Raw genomic sequence first — 26,131 nt, forward strand, 5'->3', positions numbered from 1 at the left:
CCCATGTTATCCAAGAGGTTGCCGACTGACGGGGCATCGTGTAGGACAGACCTTGATCCTGTCATGGAGATATATAGTGTGTTGCTGGCCAGTGGACATCTGGCATTCGTTAGCGGCATGGTGGTAGGACTGGTGACTAGGATTCAAACACGCCCCCTCATGTTTCATATTTGATCAATGGCATTAGGTGGTGTGGTTGCTTGGTGGCATGGCGGTGAAGAGGTATGCTATTCGATATGATCATGCACAATAGCAAATGATGGTGCACATAAGGTGTGACATGCTTTGTGGAGTTTGAGCTACTTCATTGTTTCATGAGCTTGGCAACAATGGCACTTATGCAATTGACGTTCTTTATTGTGAAGTTGAAGCTAACTATGGCTATACGGTATGTCGAGGCGCAATAGTAATGTCAACTCTATATGTAGCTAACATGAGGCGTATAAACAACATTGGTGACTTTTCTCTTAAACTTGATGGTTGGGTAGAGGTTCTAAGGCGAAAGCCTTACTCAGCTTACTGGTGCTAATGACAACGACACTTTTAAATGTCATAAAGCCCAGTTGAAGTCATTGCTACAGGTATTTCTCCCCCCTACATCACAGGGGAGCTCTTTGGATGTGGACATACCCCATGTCTTGATTGGTCAATTTCATCGTTTTGTTGACATACCATTCTTAAAGTCATCATGTTGCGGTTTTTCCTATGCTACTAGTAGATGACTAGCTTGGGAGACTCAATAGTATACGTGACCAACGATACATCTTTGTGTCGTCGGTGTTTATGTCTGTTGGTGATGTAGATTCAACATCTCTATGTCTAAGTGTTTATGTGGGTCATGCTGAATTTTCTTCAATTAATCACATTGTTATAAGATTTGTCAACTATGTTATTCTGCGATGTATTGTAGGAGCTCATGTCCTTTTCGAGGTTATTTGAGAAAAAATAATGGCTTTTAAAATATATGACAAGACCTTCATTTTTTAATATATGACGCTGATGATTTTTTACATCATGTTTAACCATTCGTTTTATTCAAAAATATTTAAGTAAATGTATTTTCTTTTGTTGTGGTTTGATTTATCACCAAATAAACTTTAAGCATTACTTATATTTTTAAGATTTGTATAAAATTTTTGGATAAGATGGATGATCAAAGGTTATAACAAAAATCAACTGCGTCATATATTAAAAAAATAGATAGAGTAATATTTTCCAAGAAAATAGTACATATTTTCTTGCTTACCAGCTCATCATCACTGATCTGAAAAAATGTTATGGCTGTAAACCATTTGCGAAAATAATGATAGCACGGTGAGCATTGCGCGCTATTCGAGTCCGGGCCGTTCCCGTGCGTATGAAGGCCCGACCGAGGCCTACTTCGTAGCTCTGGATTGGCCCAAAAAAAACCCCAGAAAAAGGAAGTCGTTTCATGCAACGAAACAGGACTCTTTTTCCGCGGGCGCAACCAACGTTCGTGCATGATCCCAACTCCGAGAGATGCGCACGCTCCACCAGATTGATCGCCAATCTAAGGCAACTAGTTCTCTCAATGAGAAGGCGATGCAGATGATGATTAGCTAAGGTCCGCTAGCTTGCGATGCTCTCGTGCTGCACCCGCTCTGCTCGCGGCCCTTCACCGCCGGCCGAGGAAGCGTACGATGAAGTTGACAAGAGCCGAAGGACGACGGCGACGATCAAGCGGCAGCGGCGGCCGGTCACGGAGGTGAGCTCGAGACAGACATGGAACCCCTTCTCCGGCGCCGTCAGCCGCTACAAGGTGCACGTGGCTTTGACGGAAGCCTTTGTGTACGAGTTCGGGAGGAGGCGGTGGTTCGGCTTCGGCCAGACGAGACGGTTGTTGGTCGCGGAGACGACGACGACGACGACGGCGGCGAAGGGGAGAGTACGGCGAGCAGGCGCACCGGCAGGTCATCGGGGAAGGATCCGGAGCAAACCTAGCGACGGCGGTGGCACGGCTGCCGCGGTCGTCGACGGCCGAGAGGAGGAGAGCACCAATGTACACTTACACCTCCTCGTGGAGGACGAGATCAGGATGTCGTCGTCGCCGCCCGCGCTGCCGGCGGTGGATCAGAAGGAGAAGACGTGGTTCCCTCCGGGAGGATATAACGAGCAGTGCAAGCCGCCGGCGCGCATCACGTACGCCGATCGCTGCGGTCCGGAGTCGCTCGAGGCGTTCTTGGAGTCCGTCGTCGCCGCCCGCGGCGGCGGAGGAAGCGCCTCGTCTCACGGCGTGCACGGCAACCGCTGGGCGGAGATCGCCGAGGCCAAGGCGCGGCGGCAGAGGTATCTCAGAGACTACTGCCCCTTCCAGAGAGACGAGGAGACGACGGAGGCAGCAGGGTACGATCACGCGACGGTTAAACAGCCGGCGAACTGTCCGGGGTCCGAGGGAGGAGACGACACTACGACCGGTGTTCGTGAGAAGGACGCGCGCGCCGTTCGCGGAACGGCCGAGTACCACGTGATGCGCCAGGAATTCCTCAAGAGCTACCAGATCAGAACCTTTGGGGAGAAGGAGACGCGGGTACCGGCGCTCCGGCGCTTGTTGCCACGGAGAAAAACGGCCCGGATTTTGTGACCGTTCGCAACCGGTGGCGAAGTGTGTCGTTGCTACACTGGTCGCGCCGACGAGGTGGTTTAGCTCGTCCGCTAATCAGTTTCTACTCGGCCCTTGCAGAGGACTAGCTTCGTGTAGATATGCCATTGAAAATTGGCAAACAATTTTTTTCTTTCCCAAGTAGTGGAGATAGAATTTCTTAGTTTCAAATAAAAACCCTATTTCAGATGCTTGCGAATAATTCAGCTTCATTTTAACATAATGTATAAGACAATTTGTTTTGTTGGGAGTATCTTCTAGTTCTTTGTTCATTTTCATCAGTTAAGCATAAACATTATATGGTTCAGAATTGATTGAAGGGCACATGCTAAAGATGTTCATGTGTAACATACCATCACTGTAGTTTCATTCATCACCTTCGTTTAGTACAGACAAAATAGACATCCAATTCATCAGAGAGTTCGATTATAGAACCACTTGGCCCTCTGTTGCATTCTTGACGAATGCTGACGCTTCCGTATGGGCATTCCATTACCAGACATGTCCTCAGAACGAACGAGCATGCCATTGGGGTAGCATAGAAAGGAATAATCGTAGAGCAGCTCTTCACCTCATCATTACCTCCAAAACTGGACAACTCTAAGAAGGTGTGCTGGATAGACTCACCAACAATCATGCGGAGCCACAATCTGTCCTGACTAGAGATGTTGCAGAGAGATATGTATAAGCTCACAGCCACAGGTAATCCACAAACATATGTTGATGAATTTTCAGGGTCATTGTCTCTTACTTGCAAATCCGCGCTTATTGTTTTCAGCATTCCATAATCTGTTGTTGGTTTTGGATGAAAGAGCTCGAGCAAAGTGAAAATATCATGGCCAACAAAGTTAGCATCAAAGGCTTTCTTAATTTCTCTGCTGAAGTAAGAAAGCTCGCATGATCCATCAGCACACAGACAATCTAAACGATTAATCATCCAATGCAACTTATCCAGCACTAGTTTCGACTGAATCCCAACCTTTGAAAGTCCAAATAAATTCGCCAACAAAGCAAGCTCACAGACTTGAATCTCCATTCCCCTATTGAATCCAGCATAACAACACTTCATCCTTCTTATAGATGTATCTAACTTCTCCAGTAAAATATCAGGTGAAGTTGGGCCAAGGTCATATGAATTATCCAATTGAAACGATCGTAATATTTCTACAATAAATTGTACTGCATCAAGATACTCACACAAAAAGCTCAAGAATGCTCCAGTTGATCCAGAAGAATTTGAAGCTAATATTCTTAGTTCCTCCTTGCATGTTCTACAATCAACAACATTGAAAGCAGTGAATCATTTACAGAAGAGAGTAAAATACTAGTCATGTCAAAATGAAAGGATTGGTCCTTGCAAAAAGAAGAGAAAGGATTAGAGTGACTGATACCTTAGAATATTTCGAACATCACGAATATTGCACGACTTTCTGATAGTCCAAGTCCTTTCAACTGTTTCTATTATGGACTTAACTGATTGCATCGTCAGAACTTCATCTAAACATTTAGTTGACTTTACAGTTTTTTCTATCCGAGGACGAATGTCAGCCACTGTCTCAACACTACATCCTTCAGATTCTCTAGACGGCAACTTTGTTTCCCAAAATGGAATTCCAGTTCTTTGACAAAAGTAGGATAAGAGTGAATTCTGATCAACTACTTCTCCTATTGCACAAGAGATCTTTCCCAGTAGGGAAATTGCATGTGAAAAGATAACCTCAGGTATATCCCGTTTGTTGTGTTTATCATCAGAGAAAGCTACAGAGATAGACACTATTAACAATGCTTTTATCCTGGGTTTGTCCAAGATCAGCTCTCCATCAGATGGCATACTGATCTGTGACATACAGAGAATGCAATATCAGAACAAGAAAAAAAAAAGAATAATTCCAAGCTATCTCAAAGCACATAAACCAGAGTCTATACATAAAACAACAAGAATAATGTATAAACAAGTAAGGAAAAACGAATCCAAAATTATATATTGGCACCTTATTTAACATTTCGGTAGTTTTGGATCCCTGGAGGTGAAATTGCCAAGTGGATCATTTATAAAGCAAGTAGCATGCACTTAAGAAGGGAGATGAAACTATATACATAGTACAAAAACATCATTGCAAAACACAGCAGCGGGGCAAAATACGTAAACAGTAAACATTGTAAAAAAAATGTTGGGAGAGTAAAACATAACACGTATCTGATTTATTGATACTTAAGAGAGATATTGGACGGGTAACTCATAATTAGTGAACATCACACAAAAATTCCAGATGGCATGAAAAAACAGAAATAAACTGGAAATGAGTGTTGGAGAAAGACCTCTTTGGCCAAATGCTTAGCTATATTGGCTGAAAAATTCCCATGATTCTTACCAACGGAAAAAAGAACACTGTATATTTCTTGTTCCTGCATGCAACAAACACAGCTACATCATGGAAGAAAAGCATTAATTATTACAAAAAGATGAGTCATATACTCAAGCATTCGGAGCAAAATAGGAGTACACTACAGTGGCACATCATATTCTAAGTTGATAATCACTGCTGAAAAATTGAGAAAGTCAAGACAGAAATGTGTTGATTGTTCTGCAACAGTATTGGACTAACATACCTCTTGATGTTTTTCCAAACTTGTAATGAGAACATCGATTGCAGATTTGAACATTTGAAGTTTAGGCAGATTGACTAAACCTAGGATCTTGCGTGTTGCATCTCGGATCGAGGCATTCATGTCAACCAACAAACCAAGGAACTGCAAGAGAAACAAACATTACATCAGGTCACAAAATTTAGCATTTAGCGAAACTGAGCACAAATACTATCTAGATGAAAACCACATTTGACTATTCGGCAGGTTCAAATATATAAATGAAAATCAAAACACCCTCAAACTCAAATGGGATGTCCCAGGGCAAAGTGGATTCACCACTTCTTGGCCTTTGTCCAATGACATTTTTTTTTCAAAAGCTTAAGTATGGACTGTACCATGACAGTACTCAAAATCATCTGCAGTCATTATCATCCTTCAGGACACTAGTACTGGCTTCAGGAACTTTGTTACCACAGATATAAAAATATATTACAAAAATAAGATTCCCAGTTCCAGAAAAAGTCAAGATGTCAACATGCATCAACAAGCCAACAAACAAGCATGATGAAAATAAGCATATGCATTTTGCTGTACTCATAGGTTCATGAAAGGATGATTGATTGTTGACTAGTGACAATCTGCCTTAAGGGAAATTATGTGATCAATATAATTAGAAAAAAAGCAAGCTTAATACCTATTTTCAGTTAAGTGTAGTATTCGAAAAGTTTATTGCTTATAAGTGTTAACTTTTAGTTAATAAATAGCACTCAGTTAATGCCATAGGAATAGTGGACATGAGATAGCTAAGGCACAAAGAAGTAACCCATATGGCCAAACTAACCCATATGTCCAGCATTCTAGCTTACAATGGGCAAACCACATTCATAAAAAAAGGCAAGGCAGGTCTGATTCGGACTCCCTCGAAAAGATTGAAACTATACTGCTAGAGTGCTAGAAGTTAGTACCATATGCATGTGCATCTCCTGCACAGTCAAACATCCATATGTTGCCATATGGAATAAGGCCTGCAAAGTCTGCAGCCTAACTGCTTCTGTATCATCATTCATCATGCCCATCAATAAGTCCAGGGCTTTCTGTGCGTATTGAGCAGAGAGTTTTGAAAGTGCTCCCAATGATTTACAGGCAGCTGTCCGCACCTGTAGTACAAGGAACAATAAAGAAAAAGAAAAAGATGGCAATGTAAGAGAAACCATGGTACACAAGAAATGATAAAACCTGATGGAACTCATCTTCAATACCATGCGCAAAAATGCCGGCAGCGCAGGGATATATTAATTTAGGAGGTACTTTTTCTCCCTTGATGATAGAACCACTCCCAGTGTTGGGTTTTATGACCTTCTTAGACAGTGACTGAAGCAAAACACCCTCAGAAACTCTCTGCATTTTACCAAGTGCATTGAATGCTTCAATTCTTACATTTGTACACATGTCCCTAGCCATGGAGCTAAGCTGGATGGAGGAGCCAGGAAAGAGAAAGTAAGCTGTAAGCATTGAAGTGAGGAAAAACTTGTTTATGTACAAACACAAAATGCACAAAAAGTATTTCAAGTCATAAATTTGTGTATCTGGTTGAACAGTTAAGAACATGTTTACATCTCTTTCGATATCAGCAGTCAGCACCTTCACCTTATACCGTCTTATACCATCAAAACAATTTATGGTAAAAATATGTGATGATAAACTGTAAAATTTTTAGCTCCACCCATTAATACTGTATTCAATAAAATGCCAGCATAAAAAAAATTATAAAATCATACCAAGTGGTGAACCCCCTAGCTAGTTACTCCTATTGTAAGGTAACATCAAATCCACCGGAACCTCCACTGATCTGAAACCATACCTGAAGGAACATAATGTCTGTTTGGTTATCGCCATTTCCATCCGATCCTTCTCTCGTATTCAACTTATCCGCACATAGAGCTATCTGGCCATCGAAACAGAAACATTTCCTGAGTTCCTAAAACTTCATGGTCGCTAAACCCTCAAGCAGCCTACCAACTAACAAGTCGAGAAAACAAAAGCCAAAAATACCAATAGAATGGTAACAGCTCACCAATCGCACGGAGGCCAACCTGACGCCCTCGTCTTCGTCCCTCATCAGCCCCACCGCGCATCCGTGGCACAGCTCCACAACCCCGCCGGGGGCGTCCGCCGTCTCGAGGACCGCGGCAAGGCCGCGGAGCGCCTCGGCCCTCGCCAACGGGTAGATCCCGCGGGATATCGAGGCGAGCGCCTGGACCTGCGCCTCGGGCCCCCCCGGAGAGCCGCTGGACGCGCCCCGCCCCGCAGCCCTAAGCTGCTCGGCGAAGGGCAGGCCGGGAACTGACACGGAGGGTCCCTCGTCCATGGGGTCGGGGCAGTTTGCGGAGGAGGAGGAGGCGACGGAGGCGGTGGCGCGTGAGGTGGAGGCAAGGAGTGGTGGCTCTTCCATGGAGTTGGGGCGGCGGCGGCGACGGCGGCGGCGCGCCGGTGGTAATCGGCGGGAGAGGAGCGTGTAGCGGCGGGAAGGGGGAGAGCTGGGCGTTCACATGGGCCGTGGGGAAGAAATATGGCAAGGATGGTTGGGCTGTTCGTTGGCCATAGGTTTGGCCCACCTTCAACAATGGTACTCTCGGAAATTAAACCTAGGAGTTCGAATAAATTTCGATAAACTACTGATACAATGGCAAAATCATCAAATTACTACTCCTTTTCATTTTAAAAATGTATGATGCCATTAAATTTTCGTATAATATTTGACCATTTATTTTATTAAAAAATAAATTATTTTTATTTTATTATGACTTTGTTTTGTCATCAAATAAAATATAATATTAACTTATACTTTTACTATACTATATTTTTTAATAAGATGAATGGTCAAATATTGTGCGAAAATTTACCCACGTCATACATTTTAAAAATGAGGTAGTACATGTTTAAGAGAACACTCTTTGTAGCGCAAATTTTCCATTGTATATGTGGTTATATGAAATTCACTCCACGAAATTCCAGTCATAAATACAAATAGGAAATTTGAGGAACCAAGACCGAATTAGGCTCTCCAGATGTATATTTTTAAGCAGTTAATACTTAAGTTGTGCATGTGTAATCCAAAAAATTGCAATTCATGGACGTTAACCAAGGTAGTACATGAAAATTTGAGTATCATAAGAGACGCATAACTGACTATACGATATATATTACGCCGTTGAACAATTCATGATTCCACTGAATCCTAGCCCCACATAATCTTGGAACAGTTGAGCTTTATCGCATTTGTTGAGACCATGTATGGTCAACTTCCGTTGACCTGGGCACTTGTGCTGGCACTACTACATTGGTAGGTAGTGTTGGTGAGACCAATGTTGCTTGAAACGAAGCCAAAAAATGCACCATATTCCATCTGCGGGTAAGCACCGAGAGTTGCTGAAATCTCGTGTGTCCTTCTAGAGTTATAAAATTAAACTTAAGAGAAGAACAAGGTGAGATTATTCAGTCCCTGACAGAACAAAAATACAGAACTATAGAGTTCTGAAAATGTTTATGCAGTTAAGACTTCTTAAGAGAAGTTGTACATGTCTAATCCAAAAATTGCAGATCATGGATGTTAACCGAGGTAGTAATGAAAATTTGAGTGTCATATATAAGAAAGGAAGAACATGGCTATTACGCCGCTGAGCATTTCATGATTCCATTGAATCCTACCCCACGTAATCTTGAAAAGGTGGAGCTTTTATCGCATTTGTTGAGAACGTGTACGGTCAACTTCCGTTGACTTGGGCATTTTGTGCTGGCACTACTGCTTGGTAGTGTTGGTCAGACTATGTTGCTTGAAACGAACCAAAAAAATGCACCAGATTCCATCTGCTTGTATGCACCGAGAGTTGCTGAAATTTCGTGTGTCCTTCTAGAGTTGTGAAATTAGAGCTAAGAGAAGAACAAGATGAGGTTATTCAGAGTCTGACAGAACTAAAGTTCTGAAAATGTTCACGCATATGGTCAGATGATTATTCGTTCACCAATTCCCAGCTGCACCCTGCGTGAAACCTGAAAGGTAAGCCCACAAGTAAAGAGTCCACGATTATAGATTAAAATAAAACATGCCACGTGCCCACGTCGAGCCTTCCTCTTCGCCACCGCAACAAGTAACCAGCACACTCTCAAAGCCTTAATTCTGAAGGTCATGATTTCGACCAAAAATTGTTTAACGTTCCTAGTCACGTAACGAGTAGCTGATTTTTTTTTCACGAACGCGTAAAAAAATTACAAGTCAATGTATTAGACTAAAAAAGTAGCTGATGTGCTCAGCTTTCACGGTTTCACCTAAGCAGAGTTATACGAAGCATCAAATCGAGCAAATAATGCCCATGCATTTTGCAATGCTCCTGTTGTTTATACTACAGTCTGAAGACTCTGAATAAAAGCATAAAACAATTCATCTCTGCAAGGGAAGCCAAAACTTATCCATTTGCTCATCGGAACAGTTTCTCCAACCAACAAAAGCATTGACAATGGTGTTGCATCTCCAAAGCTGCAGAAACAAACACGCTAAAAAAAAAGCCAACAAACACACTGGTACTAAAATAAGCAGCTTCCAAAGAGGCCCTGTAATTTAATTTTGCCTCCACATTTCCTGACTTTGGCCAACACACACCCCTAACCCTCACAAAATTTCCCCTCTCCTTGCAGATATCCATCCCAGCGTACGTGCAGCTAGCCAGCCATCCAGTGTTAGCTGCCCATTTGGTGAGCTTTGGCTGAGCTACACTTACCCACCTCGGCGCCATTTCTTGCGCGCACACAAGCGAGCTCCACCCACCGCAACTACCTTTTTGACCCCTCACTCCTAAACCCAAGCTACTGCTACTGCCGCTATTTGCACAATTGCACCCATCAATTTTATTTCTCTCTCTCTCGTGGATTAGCCTTGGCTCCAACTTAAGTAACCAATTCCAACTAACGAAAAGAAATCGCGCGAAGCGAAGCAGCCGATCTCCCTCACCAAACTCCCAAAATGCTTTTGACTCGAGCTGGGTGAGCTATAAGAATGGTCACTGCCACGGTGATCAGAGGCCAAGCCAGCATTGCCAGTTCGCTCTTGCTCTCGCCGCGGCAGGCAGCGAGATCGAGGTGGCTCGTCTGCAAGGTATAAATATCGGGGAGGAGGGGGAGGGGGTTGTATACTTGTATTGGTAAGAGACTAAGAGAGTGAGCTTGCCGGAGATGTCGCGGTTTGTCGACAAGCTGCCGCTGTTCGACCGGAGGCCGTCGCCGATGGAGGAGGCCGAGGGCCTCCCGCGCAGTGGCTATCTTGGGCAGCTGCACCACCACCAGTACTACCAGCCGCACAGCAACATGCTGCCGCTGGAGCAGTCGCCGCCGACGAGCACGAAGCACACGTCGGTCACGCTCGCGCAGCTCCTGAAGCGCGTGAACGACGCGCGCAGCGGGTCGTCGACGCCCATCTCGTCGCCGCGCTACACCATCGAGCTGGGCGGGTCCAAGCCGGAGTCCGTCAGCAGCGAGAGCGACGACCACCACTCCGACGACGGCGGCAGCGAGGGGCAGCCGAGGGCGCTCGTGCTCAAGTTCACCGACCTGACGTACAGCGTGAAGCAGCGGAGGAAGGGGTCGTGCCTGCCGTTCCGTCGTGCGGCGGCGGACGAGCCCGAGCTGCCCGCGATGAGGACGCTGCTCGACGGCATCTCCGGCGAGGCCCGGGACGGCGAGATCATGGCGGTGCTCGGCGCGAGCGGGTCCGGCAAGAGCACGCTCATCGACGCGCTCGCCAACCGCATCGCCAAGGAGAGCCTCCACGGCTCCGTCACGATCAACGGCGAGTCCATCGACAGCAACCTGCTCAAGGTCATCTCAGCGTACGTCCGGCAGGAGGACCTTCTGTACCCGATGCTCACCGTCGAGGAGACGCTCATGTTCGCCGCCGAGTTCCGCCTGCCGCGCTCCCTCCCCACCAGGGAGAAGAAGAAGCGGGTGAAGGAGCTAATCGACCAGCTCGGCCTGAAGAGAGCGGCGAACACGATCATCGGCGACGAGGGCCACCGCGGCGTGTCGGGAGGCGAGCGCCGGCGCGTCTCCATCGGTGTCGACATCATCCACAACCCGATCATGCTGTTCCTCGACGAGCCCACCTCCGGGCTGGACTCCACCAGCGCGTTCATGGTGGTGACGGTCCTCAAGGCCATCGCGCAGAGCGGCAGCGTCGTCGTCATGTCCATCCACCAGCCGAGCTACCGCATCCTCGGCCTCCTCGACCGCCTCCTGTTCCTCTCCCGCGGGAAGACGGTGTACTACGGCCCGCCGAGCGAGCTGCCGCCGTTCTTCCTCGACTTCGGCAAGCCCATCCCGGACAACGAGAACCCGACGGAGTTCGCGCTGGACCTCATCAAGGAGATGGAGACCGAGACGGAGGGGACCAAGCGTCTCGCCGAGCACAACGCGGCGTGGCAGCTGAAGCACCACGGGGAAGGCCGCGGGTACGGCGGCAAGCCGGGGATGTCCCTCAAGGAGGCCATCAGCGCCAGCATCTCGCGCGGGAAGCTCGTGTCCGGCGCGACCGACGGCACCGTGTCGGTCGCCGCCTCCGACCATTCTGCGCCGCCGCCGTCGTCGTCGTCCGTGTCCAAGTTCGTCAACCCGTTCTGGATCGAGATGGGGGTGCTGACGCGTCGCGCGTTCATCAACACGAAGCGCACGCCGGAGGTGTTCATCATCCGCCTCGCGGCGGTGCTGGTCACCGGGTTCATCCTCGCCACCATCTTCTGGCGCCTGGACGAGTCGCCCAAGGGCGTGCAGGAGCGGCTGGGCTTCTTCGCCATCGCCATGTCCACCATGTACTACACCTGCTCCGACGCGCTCCCGGTGTTCCTCAGCGAGCGCTACATCTTCCTCAGGGAGACGGCGTACAACGCGTACCGCCGCTCATCCTACGTGCTCTCCCACACCATCGTCGGCTTCCCGTCGCTCGTGGTTCTCTCCTTCGCGTTCGCGCTCACCACCTTCTTCTCCGTGGGGCTCGCCGGTGGCGTGAACGGGTTCTTCTACTTCGTGGCAATCGTGCTGGCCTCCTTCTGGGCGGGGAGCGGCTTCGCCACGTTCCTCTCCGGCGTGGTGACGCACGTGATGCTGGGGTTCCCCGTGGTGCTCTCCACGCTCGCCTACTTCCTCCTCTTCAGCGGCTTCTTCATCAACCGCGACAGGATCCCGCGCTACTGGCTGTGGTTCCACTACATCTCGCTCGTCAAGTACCCGTACGAGGCGGTGATGCAGAACGAGTTCGGCGACCCGACGAGGTGCTTCGTCCGCGGCGTGCAGATGTTCGACAACACGCCGCTGGCGGCGCTGCCGGCGGCGGTCAAGGTGCGGGTGCTGCAGTCCATGTCGGCGTCGCTCGGCGTGAACATCGGCACGGGGACGTGCATCACCACGGGACCGGACTTCCTGAAGCAGCAGGCGATCACCGACTTCGGCAAGTGGGAGTGCCTCTGGATCACCGTCGCGTGGGGATTCCTCTTCCGCATCCTCTTCTACATCTCGCTGCTGCTCGGCAGCAGGAACAAGCGGAGGTAGACGACGACGACGACCACCTTGCTGATCGATCAGTAGCTCGTACGTGATAGCGATCGTCACCTCGTCTCACCGCAGCGGCGGCGTGGACCGGCCGGCTTCGTTGGAGCAAGCGACGCGTGGGACACCATTGGTTGCATGGTTTCCCTTGTTTTTTTTTTCACTTGTTAAACATTTCGATGTTTTTTGATTAACCGCCTGTGATTAACATGGGACGGGAGTTGTTTGTAAAATTTGTGTGCAAGTTGCAAGTCGAAATTGTATCTGGATGATATGACATTTTTTTTTCACTTCGATCGTTAGTTCCAGTTTCTCGTTTCCTATGAGCGTATTTGAAACTTGACGTCTTAGTTGTTTTTCAAGTTGTGTGCATATCGCCGTCACGTACGTACGGCGGTGATGTTTTGCATACAGTAGCACACCACAAGTTTTTGTTCTTTTTTCCAGAGTTCGTTTGGTGAGCAGAATTGCATAAACTAAACGAAGCTTGTTGGACAAGCACGGCTTATTCCAAGTTTCCAACATAGAGCAACCAGTTGCACGCACAGGTGAGCTCACGACGGTTGTGGTAGTTGTAGGTAGTTGATCAGGGTATACCCATGACACTTTCACTCTCCTTTCTAATTCGCCAATAAGAAAAAAAATCCTTCTTAATGGTATATACAAAATTCTTTGAACTGGCACAGGTTTATCCGTTTATACACAGAGGAAACTTGCGAGTTACGACTTACGAGGTATTAGTTCAGGGTAGGTGATCTGCACGCCAAACTAATCCATATACGATTAGGGTTTCGTATTAGTTTCTGCAGGAGTACTAACTGGCCCAAGCGCAAAACCTTTTAGATGGGCCGACATGTTGGGCTCCCGCAGGCTGCAGCATAGTGATTGGAATAAGTTCACCCAAGGTCCCTTAACTTAACAGTGAGATTTTTTAAGATCCCTTAACCACAAAATAGAAATGTGTACCCCTCAATTATGTAAAACCGTCTAAAAAAAAGTCCCTAGGCAGTATAGACATCCGGTTTCACTGACGTGGCATCCTAGTCAGCAAAAAGATTTCGCTGATGTAACATCCTAGTCAGCAAAAAGATAAAAAAAATAATATGTGAGACAAAGGAAACAGTAAGGGTCCACTTGTCAGCATCATCCCCTTCCTTTCTACTTTCTTCTTCTCTTCTTCTCTTTTCCCTTTTCTTGCCGCAGAGGGGAGAGCTGCAGCAGTCGCCGCGGCGGAGAGCGGAGTCAGCGGCAGGCGAGCAGCGGCGGGCGAGCGTGGCTGCGAGTGCCGATGGCGGACAAGCAGGCATGCGAAGCGTTGGAGAACGGAGCAAGCGGCGGGCGGCGACGGGTGAGCGCGGCTACTAGCGGTGACGGCGGGCGAGCAGGCACGCGGAGCGGCGGAGAGCGGAGCCTGCGGCGGGCGGCGGCCACAGCCACCCGCAGGCCGCAGCTGCTGATGCTGAGCGGCGTCGGGCCGTGTGGGCAACTGGAGAAACACGGCATCCTCCCATGTTGGACCAGCCCATGGTTGGGCAGGGCATGGTCGGTTGGCTAGCTAGCTGCGTGCAGTGTGAAAACTAATTAATGGATGTTTCATTACGACGACGACGACGGCCGGAGGCAGACGGTGCCGCCGAAGGAGCGGACGCCAGAGGCGATGCGTTGGTTGGACAGACGTGCGTTCCGTAGCGGGTTCCGCGGCGCGTTCCAGAGGCATGTGAAGCGGCGGCGTCGGCGGACAAGCGCGCGACGGAGCATCGGTGGCCTACCCATCCTCCTGCTCGCCGTCGAGCCCTCTCCCAGCGCTCCCATCGGCATACGCGTCCACCCCGGCCGCTCTCCTCTGCATCCTCCGCCGGTGTCGCGCCGAGGAGGTGCGTGGCGCCGTGGAGGCGGCGTGGCTGGCCACAACAAGGTCGCTGCTCGCCCCCTCACCCGCCATGGCTCCGGATGGGGAGAGGCGGCCGCCGGCCGCCGCTCCCGCCGTCGCGGGCGGTCGGGCCGGCCGCCTCTGTCCCCTTCTTTGGGGACGGCCGCCTTTCCCCTTCTCTGGCGCCGACCGCCTCTTCTCCCCCTCTCCCGCTTTTTCCCCGCGCGCCGCAGCGCCCGCTGCGCCGGCAGCCGCGCTCACTCCGCCGTCGGCCGTTATCTGCCCGCCTGCGCGTGAGAACTAAGAAGTTGAGAAGAGAAGAGGAAAAAAAAGAAAAAAGAGATGTGGGGCCACATCATTTTCTCTCGTTGACATGTGGACCCCACATATTTATTTAATTATTTTTGCTTACTAGAATGCTACGTCATCAAAACCAGCCATTTATACTGCCTTGGGACCTAAATTAGAAGGTTTTGTATAGTTAAGGGGCGAAAATTTCTGGTTTTGCGGTTAAGGAACTAAGAAAATCTCGCTGTTAAGTTGAGGGGTCTCCAGTGAACTTATTCCCATAGTGATTCGTGAGGGGAAGGGTTGCTTGCCCATAACTCGATCCTTTGTCAGGAGGCAGAATTATGGCCCACAGCCAGAAGAGGGGCTTTACATTCCTACGACCCGGTCCAATTGGAGAGAATGAAGGTCTTCCTTTGCAAGCGCGACATTGCATTTCCTTCTGCAAAATTTGTCAAATTTGCAGGCACAGGCCGCCAGAACCAGGACGTCGAATTTTTTACAATTTAACTTTTTGGAAAATTTATTTCAAAAATATTATGGCAAAACTTATTTTTATTTATTTCAAAAATAGACCATGACCACAATGTCATCAGGATCAAGCATCCTAGCTCTAGCCGACTTGGCACTCATGCCCATGTCGCCATGTGCCCTATGCAAGCAATTGACGTCTGGCGTAGACCTTCTAACCTTACTGTCAATGGATTAATATTCTTTAACTTACTTCTCTCTAACTTGTGTCACTGACATGTGGGCATTTTATGCAGCTACTCTACATGTTAGTGACTCAAAATCAAAGAGAAGTAAAAGGTAGGGGACTTGATCAGAAGCTCGACGAGTATGACGGTATGAAGATCCTATAGTGTCGCCACCTCCTTGAGTTATGCTACTATCAAACTCTAGTGCCGCTACCGACTCCTTCTACGCCGTTGTATTTCTCGTCGAGCTACGTTGATTCTAGTGTTGCACAGTCTCGTCAAGATTTAGAGTTTCTGGTCGAGCCCCCTATCTTGGTGTCTGCCATCAATGTGCTTGACTGCTCTTCTATCTCTCGAACCATAACTCAGGTTCTGTTTAGGGGAGCTTAAAATTTTGAGAAGCAGTTGGTGAGAATCTGGAGAAGCTGAGAAACCCAGTTTATGGCTTCTAGCTCATTTTCTGGATTTTACAACTATTGCTTGTCAGAATCTGAGTGAAATTATAGACTGTATAGGGAAGCTTATAGCGGTAAGAGAAGCTACAGCTATTAGAAACTTCCCAGATAGACTCCCGTTTTTTTTAACAAATTGGTCCTTTTTAAAAACTTATTTCGAAACTAGTCCCTGTAGAAAACTTCAATCAAAAATAGGCCGTTGACTTAGCGCCATAGACCCTGGCGCTGAGCTATAACGTCTCAGCGCCAACTACGTTGGCGCTAACATCTAATCCGATGTGGCATGAATTTGCTGAGTCATTGTAGCTCAGCATCAAGCCGTTTGGCACTGAGGTCCTGACGATTTAAATAGAAGCGCAAACATCTTAGTGTTGCAAAACAGTGATAGCCTATTGGTTGATGTCTTAAGCTCTGAACCAGAGGGTTCTAGGTTCGAATCCTAGTATCCCACCTCACCTATTTTAGGTTTTTTTTTCTTTTCTCTTCCTCGTAGCATTCTTTTAGAATGTTTTTTTTTCGTATTTTAGGTTTTTTTTTCTTTTCTCTTCCTCATAGCATTCTTTTAAAATGTTTTTTTTCTTTTCTCTTCCTCATATCATTCTTTTAAAATGTTTTTTTTTCCTTTTCTCTTCCTCATAGCATTCTTTTAAAATTAATTTTTTCTTTTTTGTATTTTGGGTTTTTTCCTTTTCTCTTCCTCATAGCATTCTTTTAAAATGTTTTTTTCCTTTTCTCTTCCTCATAGCATTCTTTTAAAATTATTTTTTTCTTTTTTGTATTTTGGGTTTTTTCCTTCTCTCTTCCTCATAGCATTCTTTTAAAATTAATATATATTTTGGTTTTTCTCCTTTTCTCTTCCTCATAGCATTCTTTTAAAATTAATATGTTTTACAAAATAGTTTAAGTTCTCAATTGCCACATAATATACCACTTTAATATTTTTTCCAAATTCAAAAAATTTGCAATTTAAACATATCTTTTGAAGATAGTATCACGAGACAAACAAAAAAGAAAAAAAATAAATAGTGAGAGAGAATAAAAAGAAGAAAATGAAAAAAATGGGAGAGATGGGGGATCGAAAGAAGAAAAAAAAAGGAAAAAAGTAAAGAGTGAGAGAGAGAAGAAAAAGAAGAAAAAGGGAAAAGATGGGAGAGATGGGGGATCGAAAGAAGAAAAAAAAGAAGAAAAAGAAAAAAAAGAGTGAGAGAGAGAAGAAAAAGAAGAAAAAAAAGAGTGAGAGAGAAGAAAAAGAATTTTTTTTTTGTATTTTGGGTTTTTTCCTTTTTCTTTTTTGTATTTTGGGTTTTTTCCTTTTCTCTTCCTCATAGCATTCTTTTAAAATTAATATGTTTTACAAAATAGTTTGAGTTCTCAATTGCCACATAATATACCACTTTAATATTTTTTCCAAATTCAAAAAATTTGCAATTTAAACATATCTTTTGAAGATAGTATCATGAGACAAACAAAAAAGAAAAAAAATAAAGAGTGAGAGAGAGAATAAAAAGAAGAAAATGAAAAAAAAATGGGAGAGATGGGGGATCGAAAGAAGAAAAAAAAAGGAAAAAAAGTAAAGAGTGAGAGAGAGAAGAAAAAGAAGAAAAAGAAAAAAAAAAGGGAGAGATGGGGGATCGAAAGAAGAAAAAAAGAAGAAAAAGAAAAAAAAAGAGTGAGAGAGAGAAGAAAAAGAAGAAAAAAAAAGAGTGAGAGAGAGAAGAAAAAGAAAAAAAATGGTAGAGATGGGGGATCGAACCCTGCTCCATAGGGATAGGGATAGAGTAGAAGCCTACTACCACTATGCTATCAGTGTGTTGTTAAAGATGATTGCCTCCGAAGCAATTAAAATATCAAAACCTTAGCGCCAAATACCTTAGCACTAAGCTCTGATAACTCAGCAAATTTATGCCACCTCGGATTCGAGTTTAGCGCCAATAACGTTGGCATTGAGACGTTATAGCTCAACGCCAAGGTCCATGACGCTGAGTTCACGGTCTATTTTTGGTTGAAGTTTTTTGCAGGGACTAGTTTCAAAATAAGTTTTTGAAAATGACCAATTTGTTAAAAAAAGGGGATAGACTCTCAGTTAGGTACATGACTCCCTGCTGGCTGGCGGGTGCAGTAAAACAGGCGAACATCGCAGGCGCCGCGGCCTGCAACGGCTTCACCGCCCAACATTTTTCTTGACATTTCCTCACTCCAATCACTCTCGACTGCTTACACCAACTGCCTACACGGTTACGCCAACTGATACTCTGCTAGTTATGTTTCTTTCTTGCTTCGTATCAATGTTGATGAAACCTACTTGTGCTATTCTGCTAATAAGTACCTGCCAAACTACAGCCTCGTCCCGCTGAATGCACAGAAACCGTCTTACGTTCGATTGATCGAGTAGCGTGTGTTAGCTGCTCGCTGATTGAACTCGATCGTCAGGGGATTTGGCAAGCAAGACCCCCTGATAACTACTTATCCACAAAGTAAACAGACTTTATTATGTTGAGGTAAGTAGAGAGAGACCATTGCTGGTCTCGCTAGCTGCTGAGCACGGTGGGTCGATGCAAATTAATCTCGTCAATGATATGCACATGCAGCTCACATTGCACGCGTCTTCTGAATGAGGGTTCTCCTGCGACGAGTACAATGGTATACTGGCCTAGCCTAATTAACTAGTAGTATACGAAATGGAAAAATCAAAGTTAGGCTAGGATTAGTTAGTTACCAAGAAACACAGACCAAGACCAAGTTGAGCAAATCCATGTGCAGAAATGCAACGGTAACGATGGATATGATTATGGTTGATTAATTGTTGTATCCCTTTTGGTCCGGCAGAAACACGACGATAGGGAATTTTCCATTCGTTACGATGGCAATTGACATATGTCCGTACACTTTTTTTTTCCAATCCTCTTTTCAGTGACATAAGGATGCCTTCCTGTACTTTAAACTAGTTGCTTTGAAGATGGCAGGAGACAGGGACTACTTAAAAAATGAAGGCACCAATATTTTGTTACCTAGCTATCTCGCAGAACACAGTTAATTACTTTTGTGCAAGCGTGTTGCTTTGCCAACAAAGTGAAACACGACTGTTAAGTTTGTCTATTCACCATACAGTATACACCTTCGTCAGTCTCATAAACATTTTCTAGGTATATACTCCATGGTATATTCTGTTACTTTGGTCAGAACTAAAGAAAGTGCCGCTTTCAAAAATGTAATATTGGGAGGACATAACACTGTAGCTGGTCAAAAATTGTCGGGACTTACGAAAGGGCATGTAGCCTAGTGGTTACAAGAGCCTCAGTAGCACCTTAGGTCCTAGGTTCGACTCCTCATGGGAGCAAATTTTTCAGGATTTAACAGCTTTGTGTTTTCGGTGATAGGCGACGTACCCATCAACAGCGAAGTGCCTGTGATGACTTTGTCAATCTGTAGGATTTGCCGGCTCAGTTTTCGAAAATGCTCATAGGCTCAGTTTTCGAAAATGCTCATAGGGGTAGGGTTTGCGTATGTGTATTCATAGAAGTGAGTGTGCATGAGTTGTGAGTGTCTGCGTTGTTCTGTGTAATTAAAAAAAAAGTTGTCGGGACCTATCGTTTGGCTTATATAGACGGCTTATTTGCAAACGAAAAATAACTTATGAATAAAACTTTTATATACGTGCTTTTAGCAATATAAAAGCAAAGATTAAAAAAATACACTTCCATGAAAAAAAACCCAAAATCAACTTAAAATTTAAGATTGAAAATTTAAATTTTAGTTGATAAGTTAGTGTAAGTATAAGCGAAAAGATGATGATGTAAGATAATTGATTAACTTTAGCATTCAGAAAATGCTAGTTGGGGGTGTGCATCTAGTCCGTTAGAGTTTCAGTCAGATTTGAGACTGGCATACACAAAATTTTAGAGTATTAAGCTAATATTTTTCCGTGGGTATGTAAGTGTCCGTGCTCTAGCATGACTTCAGTGCTTTCGACCGTTCGACGATTTTCAAGCATGTGCAGACGGCAAATATATGAATTTGTGCACGTAACGGTGTGACTGTGTATCAAGTTACACACTCAAATAATTAGGGTTGTATATTGAACAGACAGTGCCATAAATGTTATCTCGAACTAGCTAGCCGCCACCAGCAAAACAGTCATGATCAACAACTTCTGCCATGAAGCGTTTGTTTAATTTGGATGGTGTCACTAAACCTGTCAACCAACCAACCATCGCTGTGAAGCTTGCGTAGCATGAATGGTATCTCCTGCTTTTAACAATTGGCTTTCACACAAGTCATAGATCCTGCGAGTGAGTAACAGTTTGTTGCTTGAATTCTCACATGCAAATTGAATGGCATCTTGCCACATCATGACGCCAAGCATATGGAGGCAAGAGGGGGAGAGGTAGAAATAACTTGTTTACTGTATTTCTGAACCAACGTAGAGTAACGTAGAGCGCGGCGCAACAATGACCGTATGATGCAAGGTCGGTCAGATACGCAAGCCCCTTTACCTCGCTTCAGTCCTTAGTCCTTACTCCGATCCTGTGCACTGCCCAAAAGTCTCTAAACTGCGTGCTTAAACTGCGCGAGTTCGAGCTCCGGATTTCGATTCGGGCGGCAAGATTTAAAACTTTTTAAATTTACTACAGGCTTACGGAATACAGCCCATCGCGTCCATATATATACACGTACACTCGCGACCAAACTTAAACACAAATCACAAAGCCACAAACCCGACTTGTGAACCACTGACTTCTGATACACCGTTGCGACGTTGCATTATTCTGCTTCCACCGTTACTAACATTTTTACAGCTAGTGACAGTGTACGACCGAACGTTGATCAGGGTGGTGGTGCGGGTGCAGCCATGTCGAGTAGCTTTCGCAGTCGGAGGACATTGCCGATCGAGGAGGATGGCGAGGACGCGCCACGCGCCGACCTGCTGCCCGGTCACCAACGCTCCGACAGGAGATCCGCTAGCTCCACCAACCTTGACCAGCATGTCGTGCTCGGCTCGCACTCGCCCGGGCACGTCGTCGTCGACTTGCGGCCAACGGCGGCCAACGTCGACGGCGGCGGCAAGCTCGAGCTCGACCCCGTCGGTCGCATGCCCGTGCATTTCGTGCTTGCGTTCCACGACCTGACGTACAACGTCGGGCGGCCGAGGAGGATGGCGTTTTGGCGGCGGAGCCGTCACGTCGAGACCGACGCGACGACTGCACGCGGGGGCGGCGCGAGGGCGCGGGAGGGGGCGCTGCTGCTCGACGGCGTCTCCGGGGAGGCGCGGGAGGGGGAGATCATGGCCGTGCTCGGCGCGAGCGGCGCCGGCAAGACCACGCTGATCGACGCGCTCGCCGACCGGATCCAGCGGGACAGCCTCCGCGGCGCCGTCACGCTCAACGGGGAGCCCCTCGGCGGCCGCATGCTCAAGGTCATCTCGGCGTACGTCATGCAGGACGACCTCCTCTACCCGATGCTCACCGTCGCCGAGACGCTCATGTACTCCGCCGAGTTCCGGCTCCCGCGGTCGCTCTCCGCGTCCAAGAAGGCGACCCGGGTGCAGGAGCTCATCGACCAGCTCGGCCTGCGCGCCGCGGCGAACACCATCATCGGCGACGAGGGGCGCCGCGGGGTGTCCGGCGGCGAGCGCCGGCGGGTGTCCATCGGCATCGACATCATCCACGACCCCATCATCCTGTTCCTCGACGAGCCCACCTCCGGGCTCGACTCCACCAGCGCGTTCATGGTGGTGAAGGTGCTGCAGGGCATCGCGAAGAGCGGCAGCGTCGTGATCATGTCCATCCACCAGCCGAGCTACCGCATCATCGGCCTCATCGATCGTCTCATGTTCCTCTCCCGAGGCCGGACGGTGTACTACGGCCCGCCGGCCAGCTTGCCGCTGTTCTTCTCGGAGTTCGGCCACCCGATCCCCGACGGCCAGAACCCGGTCGAGTTCGCGCTCGACCACGTACGCCAGCTCGAGGCCATCCCAGAAGGAACCGACGAGCTCGTGGAGTTCAGCAAAGCGTGGAGAGAGAAGGCGTTGGCCCGTGCAGTCTCGTCGGCGGCATGCACCGGCCGCCACGACAAGCCGTCGCTGCCGCTTAAGGAGGCCATCAGAATGAGCATCGCCCGTGGCAAGCTGGTGTCGGGCGCCACCACGAGCACCGGCGACAACGGCACCGCGGCGGCGGCGGCGTCCACGGCCAAAGTGGCGACGTACGCGAACCCGTGGTGGGCGGAGGTGTGGGTGCTGGCGCGGCGGGCGTTCACCAACACGCGGCGCACGCCGGAGCTGTTCCTGATCCGGCTGGCCACGGTGGTGGTGACGGCGTTCATCCTTGCCACCGTGTTCTGGCGGCTGGACAACACACCCAAGGGCGTGAACGAGCGGTTCGGCTTCTTCGCCATCGCCGTGTCCACCATGTTCTACACCAGCGCCGACGCGCTCCCGGTGTTCCTCGTGGAGCGCTACATCTACCTCCGGGAGACGGCGCACAACGCCTACAGGCGGTCCTCCTACACGGTCTCCAACGCCATCGTCGCCTTCCCGCCTCTGGTCGCGCTCTCCCTCGCCTTCACGGCCATCACCTTCTTCGCCGTCGGCCTCGCCGGCGGCGCCGGGGGTTTCCTCTTCTTCGCCCTCATCGTGCTCGCCTCCTTCTGGGCCGGGAGCGGCTTCGTCACGTTCCTCTCCGGCGTGGTCCCCCACGTGATCATCGGGTACACGGTGGTGGTGGCCGGGCTGGCCTACTTCCTCCTCCTGAGCGGATTCTTCATCACCCGCGACCGCATCCCGAGCTACTGGATATGGCTGCACTACCTGTCGCTGATCAAGTACCCGTACGAGGCGGTGATGCAGAACGAGTTCGGGGCGGAGGCCGGGAGGTGCTTCATGCGCGGGGTGCAGATGTTCGACGGGACGCCGATGGCGAGGCTGCCGGTGGAGACGAAGGTGAGGGTGCTGGAGGCGATGAGCAGGTCCATGGGGTTGGAACTGAACAGCGGCTCGTGCATCACGACGGGGCCGGACATACTGGCGAGGCAGGCGGTGACGGAGCTCGGCAAGTGGAGCTGCCTCTGGGTCACCGTCGCGTGGGGTTTCCTCTTCCGCGCGCTCTTCTACCTCACGCTTGTGCTCGGGAGCAGGAACAGGAGGAGGTGAACGCGCGTGCGGCAATGTGCAGCTCGTGTGATCGTCTTGTGGTGGATCGTCTCCGATGGTAGGTCCGCTTCTGAGACGTGTTGGCGTTAATGGCGTACACCACCGCGTTTTCTGATTTGTCTTGGCCCAATAACCTATGATCTGCGTGTCGATAATGGGCCAATATATATACTCCCTCCGGGTTGATAATACTTGTCGTTTTAGATAAGGGCATGGTCTTCAAAAAGTAATTTTGACAACTATTTTCTATTATAATATATATAGAAATATCAACAAATATATGGTTTTATTGAAGTAATTTTTAAGACTAATCTACACATATGGTTTTTATATTTTTAAGATAAATATTTTAGAAATTATTTGTAGTCAAAGATTTTAAAATTTAACTTTACCCTTATTCAAAACAACTAATATTATCAACCCGGAGGGAGTAACAATTGTAAATGCCCTAATGGCTCATTTGTAAAAGGAAGGAATAAGTTCATCGGAGGTCCCAACGAATCCGATTTTCTGTCCTTCAACCAGAAAAACAGATACAACGGGTCCCTCAGCCATCAAAACTAGTGCAGATGAGGTCCCTCGGCGGTTTTGGCTGACGTGGCGCCTACGTGGCCAATTTGACCTGCTCTTCATCTGATGTGGCATTGACATGGCGCTTACGTGGCAATTCAATCCGGGAAAATAATAAACCTCGTGGGACCCACATGTCAGTTTCACATAGAAATTGATATAAAAAATGGCAGGCCAATGTGGGTCCCACATGTCATTCTCAGCCCCCCCTTCTTCCTCCTCTCTCCCCATCTCCCTTTCTTCAACTCTCTCTCCCCGTTCCTCTCTCGCGACGGTGGCACGACTCCGGCAGCCGTGGCCCTAGCTGCGGGAGGCGGGACAAGGCGCCGGATGGCAGAGACGCGGACTCGGTGGCGGCAGCGGCGGAGGAGGAGGCCGTGACGGTCGAGCGGCACCGCGGCCGGAGGGAGATGGAGCTCGGGGGCAGATGGCGGCGGGGGAGGGGGCGGGACGAAGAGGAGGAGAAGAGAGGGGGAGAGGAGGATACGGTGACGGCGGTGGCAGAGGGCCCCGAGAAGAGGCCTCCCGGGACCCGGCGGACTCAACGTCGGCGACAGTGGTGGCGGAGGAGGAGGCCGTGGTGGTCGAGCGGCGCCGCTGCCGGAGGGAGATGGAGCTCGGGGGCAGATGGCGGCGGGGGAGGGGCGGGACGAATAGGAGGAGAAGAGAGGGGAAGAGTAGGATACGGTCACGGCGGTGGCGGCGGCCAAGGGCGGCGCCATGGGAGGAAGGTGAGGTCCGTGCGCCTCTAGATGCTTCTTCCTCCCTCGCCGTGGCTCGACTTCAGATGACGAGCAGTGGGAACATCCGGAGGTGGCAGAGGCAGGCACGGTGGGCGACGAGGAGAGGGGCGGCGGCCGCCGACGGTAGGCCCATGGGGGCGGGAATGGAGAAGGCTGCGCCTCCACGCTGTCCGCATCTCTGCCGGTGAGAGGAGGGAGGAAAGAAGAGAGAGGTGATGATGGTGAGATGGGGAGAGGAGGAAGAAGAGGAGGGGATTGAGACTGACAGGATGGGCCCACGTGGGCCCCACCATTTTTATTATTGTTATTATTTTTTCGGATCAAATTGCCACCTAAGCGCCACATCAGATGAAGACTAAGTCAAATAAGCCACGTAGGTGCCACGTCACCACCGTCCAAACCACTATGAGACCTTTATTGCACCGGTTTTAACAATTAAGGGACCCATTGTATCTTATTTTCGGGTGGAGGGATGAAAATCGGATTCGTTGACAAGTTAAGGCCTTTATTGCACCGGTTTTAACAATTAAGGGACCCATTGTATCTAGTTTTCGGGTGGAGGGATGAAAATCGGATTCGTTGACAAGTTAAGGGAACTCAGAAGAACTTATTCCTAAAGGAAATCGCTTATCGATCCAAAATACGGCCCATTTACACAAGGAATTGATGGAGAGTAAACGTGGGCTTTCGTTCGGCGATATGGCCTGCATTGTAATTTCACCAAGTCAACGAGACTTGGAGGAAGTCTATTTTACTTCCCTCAACTAGGAATAAGTTCATCTAAGGTTCCTTAATTTTACACCGAATCCGATTTTCGTCCTTGAACTCCAAAAGCAAATACAACCGGTCCCTGAACTGTCAAAACCGGCGCAAACAAGGTCCCTCGGCGGTTTTGGCTGACGTGGCGCCTACGTGGCTGGTTTGACTAGGTCTCCGTCCCACGTGGCATTGACATAGCGCTTACATGGCAATTATATCTTGGAAAAATAATAAAAACCATGATCCACCTATCAGCTACAAAAAAAATTAAAAATGCCAGGGCCCCACATGTCAAGGAAAAAAAAAGAGGTGGGGCCCACTTGTCAATACATCCTCTCCTTCCCCCTCTCTTTCTCTCCCTCCCTCTCAGCGTCCGCGGCGGCGATGCGGCCAGGCCACGGTGCCGATGCGGAGGAGCTCAGCCGAGCGACGGCGGCGCCGATGCGGCGGGGCACGGTTGAGGGGTTGCTCGGCGCGAGCGTGGTCGTGTGGCGGCACCGACCCCGGCGAGGGCACATCGTGGGTCACGGCATCAGCGGTGCGGCCGGGCAGCGGGGCCGATGCGGAGGAGCTCAGCCGAGTGACGGCGGCTGAGTGGCGGCTCGGTGCGAGCGTGGCCATGCGGCGGCGCCGGCCCCAGCGCGGGTCGCGGCCTCGGCGGTGCGGCCGGCGTCGTCTTCTCCATTTATTTTCTATTTTCAATTTTCCTTTCTTTTCTTCTTTTCTCAGTTGTGTTCTTCCTATGGCACCGATCGCCATGGGGTGGCGCTCGCGGCTGCTCGGGCGGCGCGGCTCCTCCAGCCAT

At 48.6% G+C, this 26,131-nt stretch overlaps 3 protein-coding genes across 6 annotated transcripts; 2 read left to right on the forward strand and 1 right to left on the reverse strand.

The window, feature by feature from the left end:
• Window positions 1–2,902: 2,902 nt before the first annotated feature.
• On the reverse strand, window positions 2,903–7,792 carry LOC4332448 (protein SIEL). 4 transcript variants are annotated; one of them, XR_010740461.1, is made up of 10 exons: window positions 7,284–7,792; window positions 7,071–7,154; window positions 6,446–6,679; window positions 6,175–6,366; window positions 5,231–5,371; window positions 4,940–5,026; window positions 4,012–4,457; window positions 3,818–3,891; window positions 3,372–3,660; window positions 2,956–3,279 (listed from the first exon to the last, which is right to left on the reverse strand). XR_010740461.1 is itself a non-coding variant. In XM_015772931.3 (9 exons), exons 1-9 carry the CDS (start codon window positions 7,659–7,661, stop codon window positions 3,244–3,246), a joined length of 2,118 nt encoding a protein of 705 aa, XP_015628417.1. In that variant the 5' UTR covers window positions 7,662–7,792; the 3' UTR covers window positions 2,903–3,243. The 4 variants fall into 4 exon arrangements, 3 of the variants coding, with proteins under 3 accessions (XP_015628417.1, XP_015628416.1, XP_015628418.1); XM_015772931.3 differs by having other exon boundaries at window positions 2,903–3,279; window positions 3,372–3,891; XM_015772930.3 differs by having other exon boundaries at window positions 2,903–3,891.
• A 2,601-nt stretch (window positions 7,793–10,393) lies between these two features.
• On the forward strand, window positions 10,394–13,117 carry LOC4332449 (ABC transporter G family member 5-like). The gene has a single exon (NM_001417502.1). It carries the CDS (start codon window positions 10,436–10,438, stop codon window positions 12,797–12,799), a length of 2,364 nt encoding a protein of 787 aa, NP_001404431.1. The 5' UTR covers window positions 10,394–10,435; the 3' UTR covers window positions 12,800–13,117.
• Window positions 13,118–20,714: 7,597 nt separating this feature from the next.
• On the forward strand, window positions 20,715–23,725 carry LOC107276687 (ABC transporter G family member 6). The gene has a single exon (XM_015773910.3). The coding sequence runs from the start codon at window positions 20,957–20,959 to the stop codon at window positions 23,252–23,254; it is 2,298 nt and encodes a 765-aa protein (XP_015629396.1). The 5' UTR covers window positions 20,715–20,956; the 3' UTR covers window positions 23,255–23,725.
• The last annotated feature ends 2,406 nt before the right edge of the window (window positions 23,726–26,131 follow it).

The sequence above is a fragment of the Oryza sativa genome, chromosome 3, assembly GCF_034140825.1.
Source record: "Oryza sativa Japonica Group chromosome 3, ASM3414082v1".
Lineage (NCBI taxonomy): Eukaryota > Viridiplantae > Streptophyta > Magnoliopsida > Poales > Poaceae > Oryza > Oryza sativa.